The following is a 19,572-nucleotide window of genomic DNA, read 5'->3' as shown; positions in this document are numbered from 1 at the left end:
GGTAAGTTCATTAAACACAAACTAGGCCCAAATGGTCTTATGTAATATTGGAATTAGAAGCAAATGAACATTAGAGCATTACGATAGATGTGTGGTAAAAGCAGGGCTGTTTATTTAGAGCACCAGCCCTCTTAGGGAATATGGCTTAACTAGCTTTTAATTTTAGTGTCTGCTATTTATTTAACTCCATTTAAAGCTACTTTGAAACTTTTCATGCAGTTAGCTTTTTGTAGCTTAGAGTTCGCTTACATTTAAATGTATACTATTTGATCATAGCAGTCATAGCTGTGTGCACTGTATAAAGGACCAAAAGCATTAGGAATCTCAATTAGAGCGATGATAAATGTGCACAGAAAATGTGGACTTAATGCACAGATAAAGTCATTTAGTCAGAAATAGGGGTGAACAACAGCTTTTTGCTTCAAAAATCCCTCACAGAGACTTAAAGCGCAGAACCTTGAATCAGTGAATCGTAAGAGAGAGAGACAAGCGTTTAGGAGAACGCTTTTGATTATATTCAGTTCACTGTGCAAACAATGTGATATAAAAACATTTAAACAGGTTACACTGCTGCTTTTGGAAAAAGTAGCTCATTATTGGAAATGCTGCATTGTTTTGCGAACAGCTGAGCTGCTGCAAAACGCAGTTGAGTTTATAGCTACGCTACCTTTAGTTAGTACTGGTTTGCCAAGACTGTAGCCATTATAAAATGTGGATTGTGTCTCTTTTTTGTTCTTAGCCCTTCCCTTTTTCCTTTCTGTTCAGGGCTGAAGATCCGTGAAGTGATGATAAATGTGTCCAGACAGCAAGTGGAGGACTTCCACGGACCGGAGGACTACTGGTGTCTGTGTGTGGCCTGGAGTCATCTGGGCACCTCCAAGAGTCGCAAAGCCACAGTCCGCATTGCATGTCAGTGTAATCATTACCTGTTTTCTCATAAATAACTTTCCACTTTTAAATTGAATTCTTAGTGTGTGTGTGTGTGTGTGTGTGTGACAAAAAATAAATAAATATCATGTCATATAACGCTGGGGACGAAGGAAGCGAAGAGATCCTCAAACATAGCCCTTTAATCAAACTCAAAATGACATTTAGCAGCGGACAGGAAAGGGGCAGAACAAACTATACATACTCAAAATAATGAGGGGATTCACACTGGGAATCAAATTAACACAATGAGGATCCAAAAAACCCAAACATGTAATAACAGACAATCACATAGCTGACATTTCAAGAAAGCAGGCAATACAATTATAACATTCATTAATATTTTGAATTAGGTTTTTATTTCAAAATTGTATTGTAATTGTAATTTTAAAAACATTTTTTTTCTTGTAGGCCTATGTGTGCTGTTTTTATTTTATATATATAACATATTTCTTTAATATGTACCTGTATTTGTTTGTATTTATATACACAATATATACATAATAAATATACATAGTACTCACACATATATCATAACCTATATCTTGGATGCGATTAGTTAACATGTTTGGTTTAGATCTTATTTTTAGTTGTACTGGGAGGATGAGCGTGTTAATATTCGGTAAACACAAGTCACGTTGGAATCATCATTCCATTTTTTTTTCAGCTACATTCTACCAGTGTCCTTTGTGTTTCCATACAGACCTAAGGAAGAACTTTGAACAGGAGCCGCAGGGGATGGAGGTGCCAATCAATGGCATGATCGTGCTCCACTGCCGCCCACCAGAGGGAGTGCCTGCAGCTGAGGTGAGTGTTTCACAGCGCCCTCTACTTGTCTGGATGTGTGAGTGTTCAAATTTTAAAAGATTAATCAATCAGTCAATGTTGACATCCCGTACGCTGTTTGTGTATTGCCTTATAGGCATTTGATGTGCATGCTTTCCCTGTGAATTAGGGATGAGTGGGGTTGTATTTACGAGTGAGTACCGGTGTGTGCATTATCATTACCGTAGGCAGAGTTCTGGAACGGTGATATATTCAAAAGTGCATTTGCATGCTCAGCGCAGGATTTGCTGTGCATTTACATGCGTCTGTAGATTTTTTTTCTGTGCTTTTTTAGCAAGCACTTTCTCATTACATAAACTTAGGAGATGTTTTTGTGTCTCTTATAAGAACTTTCTCCATTCCTTCTACATTTCTTCCTTATATATGTCCTGAATAATATGTGTTTTCCAAAACAAGAACTGCCCCATGCTGCTCAGTTCCAGCAAAGAGATAAAAGATTTAGCTCAAATGGACAGTTTATGTTACTGTAGGCCCCTCGTCTTCCACTTGCTGGGTCACTCGCAAGGCCTTTTCTTTTATATGCATGAATGCCAGTTCGGAGATGAACACAGACTTTGAATAATGCAGAGAAAATCCCATCCTAACCCTCTGAACTGCTGTCCACTGTCCTAAGAAAACTCATTCTCCTGGGAATAGGGTTGCAGTGTGAAACAGTCTATCTATCTATCTATCTATCTATCTATCTATCTATCTATCTATCTATCTATCTATCTATCTATCTATCTATCTATCTATTTTTTTATCATAACTTTGGAATCTGCATTTTAGTTTGCAGCTAGAAGTGATAGTGAATTCTGTGAGCGTCAAAGAAATGTTCTGAGAAATCGCTCTCAGGTTCATCTCAGTGACTCCAAGTGTATAATATTGAACCTCCTACAGAGTTTTGTGACAGGCTTAGGAGGATATCCATGTGCTTAGTGGAAATCAAACTGGCAATTGCTTCTCATAAACCCAGTGTCATATTATTATCATCCCCCACATTCTAGTGAGATGATAAGTGATACCGCTGCGTCTGCTTCTCTGAGGCTGCTGACAGATTCCTTGTTTTTTCGTTTTTGTTTTTTTGTTTTTATGTCACTCCGTGTTCTTTGTAGTAGTTTCAGAACAAGCAATACTTAAACTAGGCCACCGCATTTCAACATCAGCTTTAAAAAAAAAAAAAAAAAAAGCATATCAACTCGTGCCATCTGTCATGTTGGAAACGGATCCAAAATGGCTGTATGGTGAGCTGCCGTCTGTGATCTGGAGGGAAGCAGCCTGCACCATCACTACAGCTAATCAATAGCTACCAGAGCCAACATGGCGCTGCTGCTGAAAAGGATAGTCAGGCTTAGGCGATGTTTGAGACGGAGCCAAGATCCGGGTCCAGAGGTCTCTGTGCCAGAAGGGTTTGTCGCTGGAGATTACAGGTTGGCAGCCGAACGCTCCCTCTGTAATCATTGCTGCTCAAAGTCTAAAGGTCAAGCCGAAGAACTCTGCCACCGGTAGACATATGAGCCAAGATGGCTCCCCCGTTGGCTGGCTGATACCATCTTTGGACGGGACACAAGTCTGGCTGAGACTGGAAATTGATCAAGAGCTCGGAGAGCGTTGGCAGGTCACGGCTGACACGCCACCTCTGCGCTTCACGCGGGTTAATTATTTTGCTCTCGATTCTGGCAGTGAAACGTGAAAACTTGATTAAATCGCTTGTATTTCATTTTTTTTTTCATTTTTTTTTTCGAAAGACATTTGCGAAAGGTCACAAGCTCGTAACAATTTTGTCATTGTTTATTCTGGCATATGTCATCCTTGTCCTTTGTTTGTTCCCCGCTTGAATGGAAACCTGTTTAGAAAATATCATTTCCCTGGAGCTATAAGATCATCCCTGTTGAATAATGAACGTAACATAATTAAAACAATTAGACCAACAAGGAAATGAAAGTGCGATATTAACTGTCAAAGTAAAGTTCATACAGATTACTCACAGCTAAGATGGGAGAAAAAAAAAGCTCTCAATAACTTTGAGAGACCAGACCGATCATTAAGCTCATATTAACTTCACAATCCTCATCCAGCGACGCAATTAATCATTCAGTCTGATGAAGCAAAGTCATTTAAAGTGCTTAAAATGTAATTATTCAGCAATAAACATGGCACGGCCCGCGCTGTCAAGAGTAGGATGAGAAGGAAGGACACGTCCGGCCAGTTCTATCCGAACACATCCAAAATAGCGCAGTTGGATTTGGAAAGTTCATTTCTTTAATGCGATTCGGTGAAAGTCACCGTAGCGTTCGTAAGGGGCCGCGGACTTGATTGAAGCAAAGTGATGCAAAGGGACATTAATGAAACTGGAACTTAATTGAGTAGGATGGAACAAACCCGGACGAGACCTCCTTTTGTAATTGCCTTCTTGTCACTTTCACTTTCCGTCTAAATGAATGTAAATCTAAAGGGTGATTTTTGCCCAGAATGACGATGTTATGAGGTGTTGTACTCGTTTCAGGGCTAATTGGATTGACCTGTTAGGGACGTGCCAGAGTCAGTGTTTTTTGGACGTAGCCACCCGGAAAGTTTGTCCGTGTTGTTGGCCTCTGGAACGTCTCAACATAACAACATGATTAACTGCAGTATGTGTAACTCATTAATTGCAGCAGTTCACACTTTAAAAAAATTTGCCTCAAAGTTTTTTCTTAACAAAAATTTTGTCAATTTTAAAGTCAATGTGAACATTTTAGTCTGTTAAAAAAAAAATCTGTCTACTTTAAACCAAAAAAAAAAACTTTTAGATGTAATATAATCATTTAAACAAGTATGTGAGTGATTGTAGCTTATGAGTTTACTGCATTAGGGGCTTTTTAGAAGTTGTGAGTTTAGACATTTTAAAGATATCTTAGAATTTTCTGACTACTATGTAAAATTAATTTAATTTAAAAGTTAATATCTGTTCATTCATATTATGTTTGTATTATTTTATTATTATTTATTTATTCATTATTATTATATAAGAATCAGCTGTCTCACCATATAAATACTTCACCGTACCTTCATCATTTTATTTAACTACTTGTCAAAATAAATTGTACATTGATTTTTGTTTTACATTTTTACACTATTTTTATGCCATTTTTAAACAATTTTTCGGTGTAACACAAAAGAAAATATTTTTAACAATGTTTCACAACTGTTATTACTACAAAATAAAAGGTAATGGCATTTCAAAACAACACTGCGTCTTTTTGACATTAATCGCAAAATAAGATATATATTATACTTTTTTTATCAAACATGAGTCTGTAAAGTGATGCTAATTTAATCTCTTCAAAATGAGAAAATCTATAATAATCAAATAATTATTACATGTTTAAAAACATGATCCGAAAAGATCACAATAATAAACCATATGAATATTTATTGTTTTTTTGTTTTTGTTATAGTTTCAAAGGAGACAACCATCTAGATTAGATAAAATATGGAATGTGTGACGTAAATAAATAAACACAATGTTTATCGTGTCTATTTTATTTTTTGAATGTAGGATAGACAAAATAGTTATGAATATAGACCTAGCAAAACAAAGCCAGAGATGGCTGTTTTATTTCATAAATATTATATTTATATTGAAATATATAAACTGTAATTTCCATCTCTGTTTTTTCCACCACAGAATATTATTAAACGCAGAACATCATTTAGAATGTGCTGGAATTGAAACTGTAAAAGTGTTCAAGACTTTCAAAAAGAAATCACACAGTTTTCTGTAATGCATGCTTGTAGACATTCTCAGACTAATGAAACTAAAAAAATTAAAGAGAGTTTATTTTCTGAAAGTACACAAGTTTAAAAGTGACCCCGTGCAGAATACAGGATGTATAGGAGTGAGCTAATTAAAACTTTAATGAACCAACAAATGTTCGCAAATTAATTGACAAGCTCAAGTAGAATAATTATTTCTTATTTTTCTATGACATTCTCAAACCGTTAACCTCAGATTATATCTTTAAGATTCGCAGGCGGTCCTGATGCCCTATGGGCTCTCGAAGCTATCATGTCCTTGGAAAATCCCGCAGGCCTCTATAACCAATGTTATGCTGGTCTGTGCCTTCAAAAGATGTTTGAAAAGAGGTTAAATTAGCCTGACATCAGAGGTTATCTGTATTGTCTTTTGAGGGTCTTAGTTGGTGGGAGTGGGTGTTTTGGAGGTCCACGTTCATGGGCCTTTAATTGGAACAAATGTGCTAATTAAGCAAATTCATTTCCTCTGTTCCCTGGCCGGAGGCTTATCACACCCATTTGAATCTGTCCCTCAATGTTCATCTCCTCTCTTATCTCTCCATCTCCCTCCAACCCAACGCTTCCCCCCCAGAGGCTCGCAGCAGACCCAGAAACAGCCTGCGATTTGAATACAAAACACACACACACACACACTCATACAGAACGAGAGGGAATTTCTCCCCAGCAGACTCTTAGAAGGGAGATGGAGGCATTGATAGAGGAAAAGCTTTAGATTAGGTCTCAGATAGGGAAATAATTAGAATGAAAATGAAAGAGTTTAGATAACAAGTATACGGATCCTCGTGAGAGGGATTTTGGAGGTAGAATACAGGCTTTTTTTGGTGTGTTTGATCTGGGAACACTGGGTTAAATAACCTTGAGGTAGTTTAAATAGGTAAATTAACATTAATACTCAATAAACCAATAAATGATTGTAGTAGGATTTTATAATTCAAGGGTTAAGAATTTTTTTTGCTCCTGTACACAGATGATCTCCTACTGATATCTTATAATAGTCTTGATAATTAACTACTCAGTGTAGTCTTTCCATTCACTAACGCAACACTTGTCAGTCTGGCAAACAAAAGGAGCAAATCAAGTAGTGCCATCTACAGACTATAAACAATAAAACACATTTAATAATGCCCCAATCAAAAAATTATAACATTTTATATATGACCTTGATATCTTGTTTTGAGTTTCTTTAATAGCTTAATATTTTATTCTTATTATTTTTTAGATTTTTCTTTTTGACTAATTTTTTTTCCTCTATACTGCAAACACATTTATTTGATTATATATATATATATATATATATATATATATATATATATATATATATATTATATATTTTTTTTTTTTTTTTTTTTTTTTTTTTTTTTTACAGACAAGGCTTAGGCAAAGTCCCAAACTAAAATGTAATTCCACGCTTTTTCAGCTTACAGAAACTTGAAACTTGCACTGTCTGGTGGTAAAATTTATCAGTGCCTCTGTTTTGTCTGAAGATGCACACCAGCAATGTTTTTTTTCTAAGGCATGTTAATAAGAATTAATTAAATGTACTAATTGAGCTGTGGCCTAATCCTGGCTTAATCTAAGCCCCATGCCATGAAACCAGTCCTATATGTATTATTGTACAATGTATTATATGTACTTTAACTGAATTTTTAAATGCTTTGAATTCTGTGTAAACATTTATCTATTTAAACATTTATCAGAGAAATAAATAATTTATCTGCACCCAAATTAAGAGTAATGAAGTGTTAGCAATTTTTAGTAGGTATTGCTTTAGAGACTGTCATTAATATTTCATGTTCATGGGCATAGCTGTCTGACGTGTGCATTATGTGTGTCTGTGTGTGTGTGTGCGTGTATATATATGTATATAATGTGCACCGTTTTTTATCAAATAAGTATAGCTTTGTAAACATAAAAGACTTTATAAAAAGTTTAAAAAATAAAAATCCCACCATCCCCATATATAAGCATTATGAAGTCAAAGAAGCAACATGACTGGATTAGCTTTTGTGGTCCAACCATAAACACAGAAGGGAGGGAAAGGAAAGAGAGAGAGAGAGAGAAAAAGAGAGGACAGATGCAGTCACCGCCGTTCTGGGAGCTCTGGACTGGAACGGAGAAAAGAGTGAAATTAAAAGCATATGATGAAAGAGTTCTCTCCGGCCATCACGAAGATGAGAAAGAGAGAGAGAAATCTCTCACACATGACAATCTGATGGCTGATATATTGATTTTCCTCCCTTCATTATTCTTTAAGGCCTTAGAGAGGGAGTCAAGCAATTTTGCTCGCCCCACGTGCACGTTTGCTACCGTGGTGTTCGAGCGCAGAGGGCGAGAACTTTACACATAAACAGAGATTCCCAAGGGGTGTGCTGTGTTTTTAATCTGCAAACGCACAGTGACATAAATCAACCCACGTCCCCGTGCCCTGACGACTGCCGCCCCTCTGGACCGACTTAAAACTAGCGGCTGTTGGCAAACGATTGCAATTTACACGATCAGCCATGCGAAGAGGGCGAGTCGTCACGCCATCGCTAGGTTTGTAAATCCTAATGAATCAGACCGTCAAAAATCAGAGCTGAATAAATAACACTCGGTTGGACTTGACCTTGCTGTCGCCTCAAACTGGCACGAGGTCTTCGGATGAGCTGTGACCTGTGACCCGATCAAGGTGACGAGTTTCAATGTGACCTAAAAAAAAAAAAAAAAAAAAAAAGTGTATGCTGCGGCACATGCTTTTTATGGTGCTGTCAGTCTGTGAAGTCACACAGAGGTCATTGTAAAACACTTGCTGTTGCATTGATATGGCTGGTGTCTGATTTGACAATGTATCTTGGATTTAATTGGCTGAGCTGATGTGGGGGCGATGTTTGCTTCAGATAGGCTGTCAGGAACGGTCTCATGCTGGTTGTGAAGTTCGAGAAAAGGTTGGCAAAAAAAAAAAAAAAAAAAAACATTAACTCAAACTCTATAGCCTTTTTATGAAAACTGTAGATTGGTTTCAGGAGAAGGAGCTGCTTTTTGCTTATGGCCTTGCAGTTGGATTGGCAGTAAACTTTCATTAAAATGTCTGGATTTACTCACAAAAGCTGTCGAATCTGCCTGTTATTTCTAGGTTGAGTGGTTGAAGAATGAAGAGCTGGTGAGTTCTCTCGAAGACATCAATATCGACACTCGAGCCGACCATAACTTGATCATCAATGAAGCAAGGCTGTCTGACTCTGGAAACTACACCTGCCTGGCCAGCAACATCGTTGCAAGAAGACGAAGCGCCACAGCAACAGTCATTGTGTTTGGTATGAAAACGTGTTTTCAATATCATTATAATTATTTTAGTTGATATTTAGTATACTTACTCTAACAGTTTTTTGGGTTTTTTTTCTGTGACACTTTCTTCAGTTTACATGAATCATCAAGCACTAAGGAAGAAAACAAGTGACTATCTTTATAGATTAGTCCCTAAATCATTCACACCTAGTTTGTACAGAAACACTGATTTATTCAGGAAGAAAACAAGTGGCAAGTGTAAGCAAGTGATACATTTATTTACTAAAATAATTTGTTTTAAAAACACTGAAGGAATCATTCAGCGACTAACTCAGAAATTCTCAATATTGCTTCTGAATGAATCAGTGTTTTTAAAAGAAACATTTGAATGAATACCGACTGGAAATTTATTGCCACCTAAAACATTCAAAAACAAAACAAATCTTTATGAATGAGTCATTAAATCATTTACAACTGATTTGTTTAAAAACTCTATTCTAGGACAACACAAGTGGCTGCTTATGACTGAGTCCTCTATGCGTATGTTTTAAAAATACTGTCACTTGTATTGTTCCTCATTGAATCAGCATTTTGAATAAATCTTTTTAAATGAATAAATCACTGACTCATAACCACCTACTGATTTAATGATCTTAACTGTAAAAAGAGTGACATCCCCAAAACATCCCCAAAGCACAGGCTGGCAAACACAAACAAGCTGAAAGAAAAAGCACTGCAGTGACAAAAATTACAGTGATGTTGGATGTTAGGTACGAATGGGATATGGGAGCTACAGATCCCTCAAAATGGGGTCATCGGATGCTTTTTTTCCACTAGTTAATATGATTGTGTAATATAAATTAAAACTCTTTAACATACTTTGGTTAAAATTTTTCAATGGTAGTTTAAAACAATACAATTTTTACCTTGTCATAAACAGTTCTTTTCACACTGATTTGTTTTGGTGCATGTCCCTTTAAATGCTAATGAGCTCTGCTTACCCTGCCCTTTTTTTCCACGGGGAGAGTGAAAAGGTTAACTTCTGCCGCATTCGTCATGGAACTTACTAGGTAGCATATTATTATGAAAAACTATTTGCATTGATTCATAAAAAAAAGCATATACTCACTTCTTCTGTAGATGAAGCTGATCGTGAATTATTTCCACAAACATAGGTAAATTCAGGTGCATATTTCTTGCAAAAACTAAAGCAATCCTCAGCGTCTTGAGAAAATGAGATATCGGCAGACTGTTCATTCAGGGTGGGTCAAAGGTAAAACTCCACTGTCAATCAACAATTGTGGGAGGGGCCTGTTCAGAACTACGTCACCAAAAATCTGTTAATAGCTTTATTTGACAAAGTGTTACAATTTACAGGGATTAAAAAAAAACACTGAGTGGATTTTTATCATTATAGGGTTGTTGTGTACACACATTGCCAAGACACATTTCAGTTCAAACAACATGGAATTTTGCATCCCTTTTAAACTCCAGGAAAGGAAAAAAGTATTTTCTCGTCCTTTTGCATGCAAGTGCCAGAAGAGTTACTGCAGATCACAATGCGTGAAAGTTTGGCACACTGTAGAATGGCACCGCCCATCCATTTAGTCACCTACACCGACCTTCACTCTAACAGTTTACAAAAAACGATCAACTATAAATCACCATCCCGCCACGACCCGTGACACAGCACCCTCGTTTTTCAAATCCCCAATAATTCATCAAGCGAGACGTAATGTAGAAATACACCGTTTCATCATTTCTCCAGACCCATGTCTGCATGAGGCCATCACTTAGACGCCCGGTATGGGTTCGATTATCTATTTTTGTCAACACATATAATGAGTTAATGATTCCAACGCTCCCTGTGTGGCCAGCATTGCCACGGTTCAGGCTCCATTAGCCTAATTGACATGGTCTCCTAGTGTTTTATCCTCAATATTTTGATGGTAAGGTAATATAGTGCACACTCTCTCCCTCTGCGTGGCTTCTGAGAGTCAGTCACAGATGAAGGCTAAAGCTGGCAGTTTCAGAGGCTTGATTAAACATGCTGAAAAGCTTTGACATCAGCTGTCAGGAGCAGGCAGCGCTGATTGAGCGCTAGCTGACTGATCCACAATTAACGTTTAGCAGCTAGCGTAGCATCTACAATTTAACATGACTCCCAGCAGTCCCTTGGGCTCAGCAGCCACAAAGAAAACTCGTTTGTGAGCTTTATTAAAGAAACAAATGCATTGTTTGTTGGGTTTGATCATGTTCATGGAGCAGCATTAATGAGACAATTCACTGGTTAAGAGAAGGGAAATTAGCTAGTTTTATAGTTTGGAGGGCGTTTGGAGTTGTACCCCCAATTGGGCACAATTTCTGGAATTAATAAACAGAATATGATATGTTTTAGCAGTAGTTCAAAACAAAAGCCTTTTATCATAATGAAACTGCCACTACTGTTTATTTTCAAATGTATCTGTCCTTCATATGTCCGCTCCATGTGGAATCTGTCTTAGTCATTTCTTTTCTCATTAAGTGGCTGTTAGCACGTGTTAGCATGTTTATGTAGTCTGGGCCAATATAAAATGGCATCTAATGTAATATCTGTATAATTTAGTTTCATGTACAAATTAAATGAGCTAGTCATTAGTCGAGTTAATTATATGGAGTATTTCATAGAGCTGTTAAAATTCTGTAGCATGTAAGTATGCATCGATTGCGAAATTGCACACATCATTTATTCCACTTTGAGTTTATTATTTGTGTGTAAACATTTCACAAACATATTAAAAGAGGCAATTCACACACAAAAGACCATTGCTAGAAGTAAGAGTGTGAGTGATTACTAATATTTCTATTTATTTAACTTAGAGATTTTAAAGTCTACTTGTGGAAATATTTTTTCCTTATTTTTGGGGGGTTCAAAAGCTTGTTTTAATGGAATTGTATGAGACGTAAAACCATTTGGTGTGAATAAACAAGACCTTCTAGTAGGCCTTAACAGTAACAGATGCTTAAAGCTTGTTTAAAAGAGAATGGGGTCAATGGTAATCTACCCTTTTTTCTCCTTGTTTCAGTGAATGGAGGCTGGTCATCCTGGACCGACTGGTCAGAGTGTAATGTCCGCTGTGGGAGAGGAATTCAGAAGCGGACACGGACCTGCACTAACCCCGCTCCACTTAATGGAGGTGCTTTCTGTGAAGGAATGTCTGTTCAGAAGAGCACCTGCACCTCTCCTTGCCCAGGTTAGAGACACAGAACGGTTAACCTGTGAGTTATGTGCTTGCAGTCCGAGTATAGTATGATTTTTGATTTTATAAGCTGGCTTTATTGTTACTTGTTGAATTGATCTGCCAACTCGATCATTCTGAATCATTACTGAAGTATGAACCATTACTTTCATTCATATCTTATTAGTGTGTAAAATATTTAAGGTAAATATTCATTGATACACATATGCTGGTATGTTTTCATGGCAAATGTTTTTATAAAAATGTATAAAACTATATTTTTGAAAGTCTCTTATGCTCGCAAAGATTAAAAATACAGTAAAAACAGTAATATTTTAAAATATTATTAACATTTTACATTTTACCTTTTTTATATATATTTTAAAATGTTATTTATTCATGTGATGGCAGAGCTGAATTTTCAGTTACCTTTTTTTCTTTAAAGAAATACAAATAAAATCAATCTTATTGTCCCTCAACATTTTTTTAATTGAATATTTGTACTTGTACTTAAGAAAAAAAAATAAGACAGTAATAACCGAGTCCTTATTTCTTACTTTTCTTTTCTAGCTATACGTTTTTGGGGGATCAGTACTTTTACAGTAGCTCACCTGTAAATTTGCCTTCATTAAATATGCTCTTTCCTCTCCTGCTCTTTGTTCTTAAAAACCCAGAAATGTATTTTGTCATCAGATTCAACAATCGAGTGTGGTCAGGTGGTATAAATATGCCTCACTGCTATGCCTTGTTAATTAAACATGGTTTCTGAACAAATTGATGTCTAATCCATCTGTCTGAGAGCCTGCATGTTAAGCGGGAATGTAACAGTATGTGTTGCATTTGAATTGACCTCAGTGACATAAGCTTCTGGAGTTTTACAGTTGATGTGTGTCTGAGTTCTGATAATGTGGCACTCCTTCACACAGATTTTCTGTATACTGTCTAAAGCGCAATAGAATAGTGAGCAAGAGAGATGGAGCGAGACAGATAAACAGGGATGAAAGGAATTCAGAAAAACAGACAGCTGAAAGAGAGCGTGTGTCAGGATTACGAAATTCCATAAGTCGAAGTTTAGGGAATCAAGACAGACATATGAAAGGAGAAACACTGAGGGGCAGAAAGAGAAACCTGATGGAGTGAAAGAGAAGAGCAAAAAAAGAGTTATCTGTCGCCTGGTCCTCGGGTGCTCTTACGCCAGCTAAATTTATGGTTTCATTGGAAGCACCAATCACATGGGAACCACTAGTCATGTTGGGGGAAAAGTTATCTGAGGAGGGCACCAGTCACTCTGCGACGCAAAAAACTTAATCTCGCTCTCCAGCCCAGCTCAATCCCAGTAGCCCACTCAACAGAGACACACAAACACGGCATTTGCATTTAGATTAGCCGCAGAGGAAACACCAGCAGCCCATGGAGTCGTTAGGGTAAAGGGGAAAGCCTGATGGAACAAGACAAAAGTAAATTGTCTTTTGCTTTTGTCAGAGACAAACCTTGCGAGGGAAAATCCTGGCGTTATAGGAACACCTCCCGTTGAAAGAGAAACGAAATGAGTGACCGTTATGAGAGAACGTTTATATCAAATACATAAGATTGGTCTGAGAGGAAGTATGATATCCAATCTTTTAGTTGCAAACTCTGCATAATAAACTTTTATGCGCTCTAATGAAAACGCTTGTCTTCGTGTGTGACAGTGGACGGTGGCTGGGCCGAGTGGACTATGTGGTCTGTGTGTAGTTCTGAATGTGAGAGACAGCGCACTAGAGAGTGTACAGACCCAGAGCCAAAACATGGAGGCAGACTGTGTGATGGAGCCGCCCTGGACACAGACAACTGCACCGGAGACCTCTGTATTCAAGGTGTGTAAAGGTCACTGTGTCATCATTACTACTTACATTTCCATCATTAATGCAGTCATGATGTAATAAAAATGCAATGTGTCATTCTTTTTTATTATTAGCACTATAAAATACAGATTAAATAAAATAAAATACAGATTATAGATTGTCTCAATACAAACCAATTCAAAACCCTCCTACCCAAAAATAAAGAAAAGAAATAAAAAAAAAACAATAGAATAAGTGACATTTTTAACCAGAAAAAGATGTCCAAGTCACAGACAAATTTGAAATAGCAATATAAAAATTTGTATTTTTATAAAAATAACTATTGTTTATATTTTAAACAACATGTTTAATATATTTTAATAATGAAATTAGCAATTTTTTATTGCACATTCCAAGTAATATAAATCACCCTGAAGAAGATATAACAGGTTTATCAAGTTTATAGAAATTAACCATGCACGGGAATCAGCTAATTTTTTGTGATGTTTAGCATTTTTGCTAATAAACTTTTCACATACATATATATACACACACACATATATATATATATATATATATATATATATATATATATATATATATATATATATATATATATATATACCACTTTATTAGGTACACCTTACTAGTACCAGGTTACCCCTTTTGCCTTCAGAACTGCCTTAATACTTTGTGGCATAGATTCAACAAGATACCGGATTTTGGTCCGTATTGACATGATAGCATCACGCAGTTGCTGCAGAATTGTCGTCTGCACATCCATGATGTGAATCTCCCGTTCCACCACATCCCAAAAGTGCTCTATTGGATTGAGATCTGGTGACTGTGGAGGCCATTTGAGTACAGTGAACTCATTGTCATGTTCAAGAAACCAGTCTGAGATGATTCGCTCTTTATGACATGGCACGTTATCCTGCTGGAAGTGCCATCAGAAGATGGGTACACTGTGGTCATAAAGGGATGGACATGGTCAGCAACAATACTCAGGAAGGCTGTGGCATTGCTCAATCAGTACTATTGGGCCCAAAGTGTCCAAAGAAAATATCCCCCACACCATTACACCACCACCGCCAGCCTGAACCGTTGATACAAGGCAGGATGGATCCATGCTTTCATGTTGTTGACGCCAAATTCTGACCCTACCATCCGAATGACGCAGCAGAAATCGAGACTCATCAGACCAGGCAACATTTTTCCAATCTTCTATTATGGAATTTTGGTGAGCCTGTGCAAATTATAGTCTCAGTTTCCTGTTCTTAGCCAACAGGAGTGGTACCCATTGTGGTCTTCTGCTGCAGAGCCCATCCGCCTCAAGGTTTGATGTGTTGTGCGTTCAGAGATGCTCTTCTGCATACCTCGGTTGTAACGAGTGGTTATTTGATTGACTGATGCCTTTCTATCAGCTCAAACCAGTCTGGCCATTCTCCTCTGACCTTTGGCATTAACAGGACATTTGCGCCCACAGTAATGCCGCTCACTGGATATTTTCTTTTTTCGGACCATTCTCTGTAAACCCTAGAGAAAATCCCAGTAGATCAGTGGTTTCTGAAATACTCAGACCAGCCCGTCTGGCACCAACAACCATGCCACATTCGAAGTCACTTAAATCACCTTTCTTCCCCATTCTGATGCTCGGTTTGAACTGCAGCAGATTGTCTTGACCATGTCTACGTACCTAAATGCATTGAGTTGCTGCCATGTGATTGGCAGATTAGAAACTTGCGTTAATGAGCAGTAGGACAGGTGTACCTAATAAAGTGGTTGGTGAGTGTATATATATTGTGTGTCTTGTACCATTATCGGCATCATCATTGCACTGCTGTCCTCACCATCATCATTAGCACCAGGCTAAACTAGATTGAAATAATTAAAACAGCTTTTTCCCAATTTGGTTTACAGTGCCAATAAAAAAACCTGCGGATGGTGTAATTCTTTCTACTTTACATGGCGCTGTGTGTGGTTGTAAAATGTATAAAGAGGCTCACTATGCTCCTGATTTTCTGTTATACAGCTCATCTTACTTTCTCTGTGCAGCACAGACACAGAGCAGTAAAAAATCATCTCACTTTTGTTTAGATCAGTGGAGACAAGTGCTCTGTGGAAGGCTGTCAGCGCCTGAATGAAACCAGTCAGTCAAGTCCTCAGACGAGCAGCACTTGACAGGCCGTTTTGTAATTCCTTGGGAGAGGCAGAAATCTTCTGTTTTAATCCTCCTCGCTCATCATCCTGACAGTTCTTTAATCAATCTTTCCTGCCTCCATCCCCTGAGGGAGGAGGGTGTACACCTCACCATTCTCTGCAGATGAGTCTAAAGCCCAACGGTGATAGACATCCCTATCAGAGACCAATTTCCTACACCTAATGCGGACACACACAACCACACACACTAATGCATCCGTAACGTTCTTTTCTGTGTGAAAGTGGTAATTTTGTGTAAAAGATTTGACAGCGATTCCAGATTACATGCCTGTCATTGTCCGTCATACATATGTAGATCTGTGTTTAGACAGCTTGATTCAGTTCTGTCTTTTATTTACCTCCTACATAATTCTCAAAATTCCTTTTTCTGAAAGAGCGTGGAGGATTTCTAAGGTTTCTTCTCACGTAACTTTGATCAGCTCATGCGTCGTCACACCAAATGGGCTTTTTTTATATCTCCAATGGATTCTTGCAACTTCCAAATATGCCTTAAAGCACCGTTTGTGCAAGAGCATCTAAAAGTTGCAGCATTTGTGCGTTTCACAGTATGTTATACAGTATGCGTCTTTTTGCAGACAGGAAGCTGCTCCATGATGTGAAGGTTCCACAAGGTAAGTCGCCTTTCATCTGTGTTTTTCTTTTTTTTAAACTTCAGTTTCATAATTTACATGCATTGCATTTCTTTCGAATACGCTCGCAGGCATACGAAGATTGATGTAATAATGCATTGCATCACAATCATCCATCTTCATATGATCGTTCTCTTCACGGTGACTGTGTAATTAACCCCTTTACTGTTACCATCATTCTGAGTCACGCTCGACAAACAGCCTCATTGCAACCTTTACATAAGCTCGTTTCCACACTGACATTGTTCAACATTGGGTTGATGCCCTGACAATTAGGTTTCCGGTGAATCATCATCCTGGACGCCATTTGAAACAACCTGGAAAACCAATTAAGTCGATGACATTTTAAAGACAGCTTTCAGAGTGCTGACTCAATGACTGAAACGGTGCCACATTAACTTGACAATGATGCACCGCAAAGATTAAACATCTTTGACAGGTTTTGCTTGAGGAATGTCAGTGTCCCCACCATGATTATAACGTAGTCAAACATAACTCGGTAAACGTAACCTTTTGCTGTTTGTTGATTTATTCAAAAGTTTGGGGGCAGTAAGATTTATTAAATGTTTTCAAAAGAAGTCTGTGTATGGAAGTCAGGATTAAAAAAAGATAACTGGAACTGTGATCTCACAATTCTTGCTGTTCTGAGAAAAAGCTTACACCAATTTCGGTCATTACTAGAGAGTTATCACAATCTTCAGATTACTGATCCAAATAAATAGTAATTCTCTTTGAAGAATTTGGTAATACTTCAGTCATTACTAGTAGGTTACCTTGAACTTCACTTAAGAATTAATCATACATTGTGCATTATTAATTTTAATTTTGAACCTCTATACAGTAGTTCTTAGTAGTTCTTAGGGAGGTATGAAAAAATAATAGCTACTGATAGTGAACTACCACATTCACTCTATCACTCACGCACTTGTTAATAGAGTTTCTTGTTAGATAGTAGTAGTTAGTGCTATTATAGCATTACTTATGTGTTCATTTGTAGTTATTCATTAATGAACGCTATTCTAAAGTGTTACCTAAAAGAATGAACTCAGGATACTTTTTTTGCGAGAATATGCAGCCTGTACAGTATAAAAACCATTCCGCCTGTGGATAGTCCCATCAAGGATAGAAAACCAGATGTGTGTGTTATCAGAACTCAAAGAACTGGAGTTCCAGAGGAAGGGAACGAGGTAGTTACACACCAAAGGAGAAGGAAAAGAATAAGGAAAGGCAGCAAAGTGAGCAAATATCTAAACCCGAGTGCAAAAGAGATTCATTAGCCTGCCAAACTTTTCCAGAGCTCCCAATTAACCTGCTCTGTTTGCTGTTAGTGCAGCTCCACATGTTTCTGGCTAGTGTCTTCATAGCCGCAGGCTTTGTCTGATGTTCCCTACCCGTCTTGAGGCTTTTGAATGCTCGGGAACGACATGCTAGCTTTTCTTTGTTCTGTCTGTTGTTCAGAGTGTCCTGGTTGAATTGTTTGTGTGAAGGAGTCGGCAGATAGGGCCTAATCACTACAGATGAGATAATATAATGAGCTGCGTTGTCACGAAATCCCTGTGGAAGGTTCGCGGTTTTGCTTTGCCAGATTCCCTGCGTGTGTTCGTGTTGAGAGTCAGGTGTGCGGTTGAGGGCTGATTGTAATCGCCCATCGCTAGAGAACTTTCATTAGTGCTGGAGGTGTCTGGGAAAGTGGGAGCATTAGAGAGACTAATAGAGAAAGCGAGACTTCTGTGATGAAGGTGTTTTATGGTTATGTAATTTATTTGTGGCTGTGTTGCATCTGTATACATCAAAACGAGATCCCTGAGCTATTTGATGGAAATTTGAGCGAATAAATAAATACCTTTATATAATCATTTTCCAAAGAATAACAGTCATTGCATAGTCATTGTCTAGGCTGTTGCTCTTCAATTGTATTTTCTCTTTTTGTAGCTGATATGGAGAGCAGTAATGATGTAGCGCTGTACTCTGGTCTGGCTGCGGGTGTAGTTACCGTGGTCGTGCTGGTCATCGCTGTAACGCTGTATCGCCGGAACCAGAGCGAGTATGGCGTAGATGTCATCGACTCGTCTGCGCTGACCGGAGGATTTCAGTCCTTCAGCTTCAAAAGTGCCAGGCAAGGTGAGCAAAAACAACAACTTCAGATTGATCCAAACGCATGTATGACTCATGCCATAATTACAGTTTTTGCAAGTCAGATCTGTGAAAAATAAAACAAATGCAATTTTTTTCTACTTTTAATTTCCTCCATAGTTTCCTATAGTTAATTCAGCTTGAGGAGTTAAAGGCATTAAGTTTTTAATGCAGTTTGATTATTTTGCTAAGCTTCACTATATCCTTTTCAAGGGGATTTCGTACACAGTTTCGCTTATTTATGTTTTGTTTTTATTTTATTTTTCACCCAGATGGTTCTAATGAAAGATTGTTGTTGCTTTTGTCCTGATATTATTTTTAATTTGATCCCCAGTTGTTTCCTTTTATCAAAATGTACCACAGAGGTAAATGCAAGTTTCCGTTCCATTATAATTTATTATTTTGAGAATGTATTTTTTTGTGTCACTACAAGACCTGACACATATGTTCATAACAGTTAGTGCTAATTTCAATTTAAAAATTATGTAATATGAAATTATAACATTTTCAAAAAAAGGTAAACTTTATATGGTAGTTAGCAGATAGTTAGCACTTAGTTATTAAACTGGTCATGTTTTATTTTAAGGTAAAATTCTCAAACCTATGACATTTACATCAATAAATTCTTACTTTGCTGCTTATTAGCTGCTATTAAGGTAGTTGTTAAGTTTAGGTATTTGGTAGGATCAAGGATGTGCAATATGGTCATGCAGAATATATTAATTATGTATAATAACT

The 19,572-nt window shown here is 37.5% G+C and overlaps 1 protein-coding gene across 2 annotated transcripts in view; it reads left to right on the top strand.

The window, feature by feature from the left end:
• The window catches only part of unc5da (unc-5 netrin receptor Da), a 157,835-nt gene that overhangs the window by 112,586 nt on the left and 25,677 nt on the right, over positions 1-19,572 (top strand). The window contains exons 3-9 of one of the 2 annotated variants that reach the window (XM_043222169.1): positions 766-909; positions 1,631-1,734; positions 8,660-8,840; positions 11,877-12,044; positions 13,721-13,885; positions 16,648-16,683; positions 18,634-18,822. In XM_043222169.1, the coding sequence (XP_043078104.1) occupies positions 766-909; positions 1,631-1,734; positions 8,660-8,840; positions 11,877-12,044; positions 13,721-13,885; positions 16,648-16,683; positions 18,634-18,822 (987 nt within the window). The remainder of the gene's footprint in view (positions 1-765; positions 910-1,630; positions 1,735-8,659; positions 8,841-11,876; positions 12,045-13,720; positions 13,886-16,647; positions 16,684-18,633; positions 18,823-19,572) is intronic. The other variant, XM_043222171.1, reaches the window with a different exon arrangement.

This window comes from Puntigrus tetrazona, chromosome 21 (genome assembly GCF_018831695.1).
Source record: "Puntigrus tetrazona isolate hp1 chromosome 21, ASM1883169v1, whole genome shotgun sequence".
Classification (NCBI taxonomy): Eukaryota; Metazoa; Chordata; class Actinopteri; order Cypriniformes; family Cyprinidae; genus Puntigrus; species Puntigrus tetrazona.
This window is presented reverse-complemented; position numbering and strand designations above follow the sequence as displayed.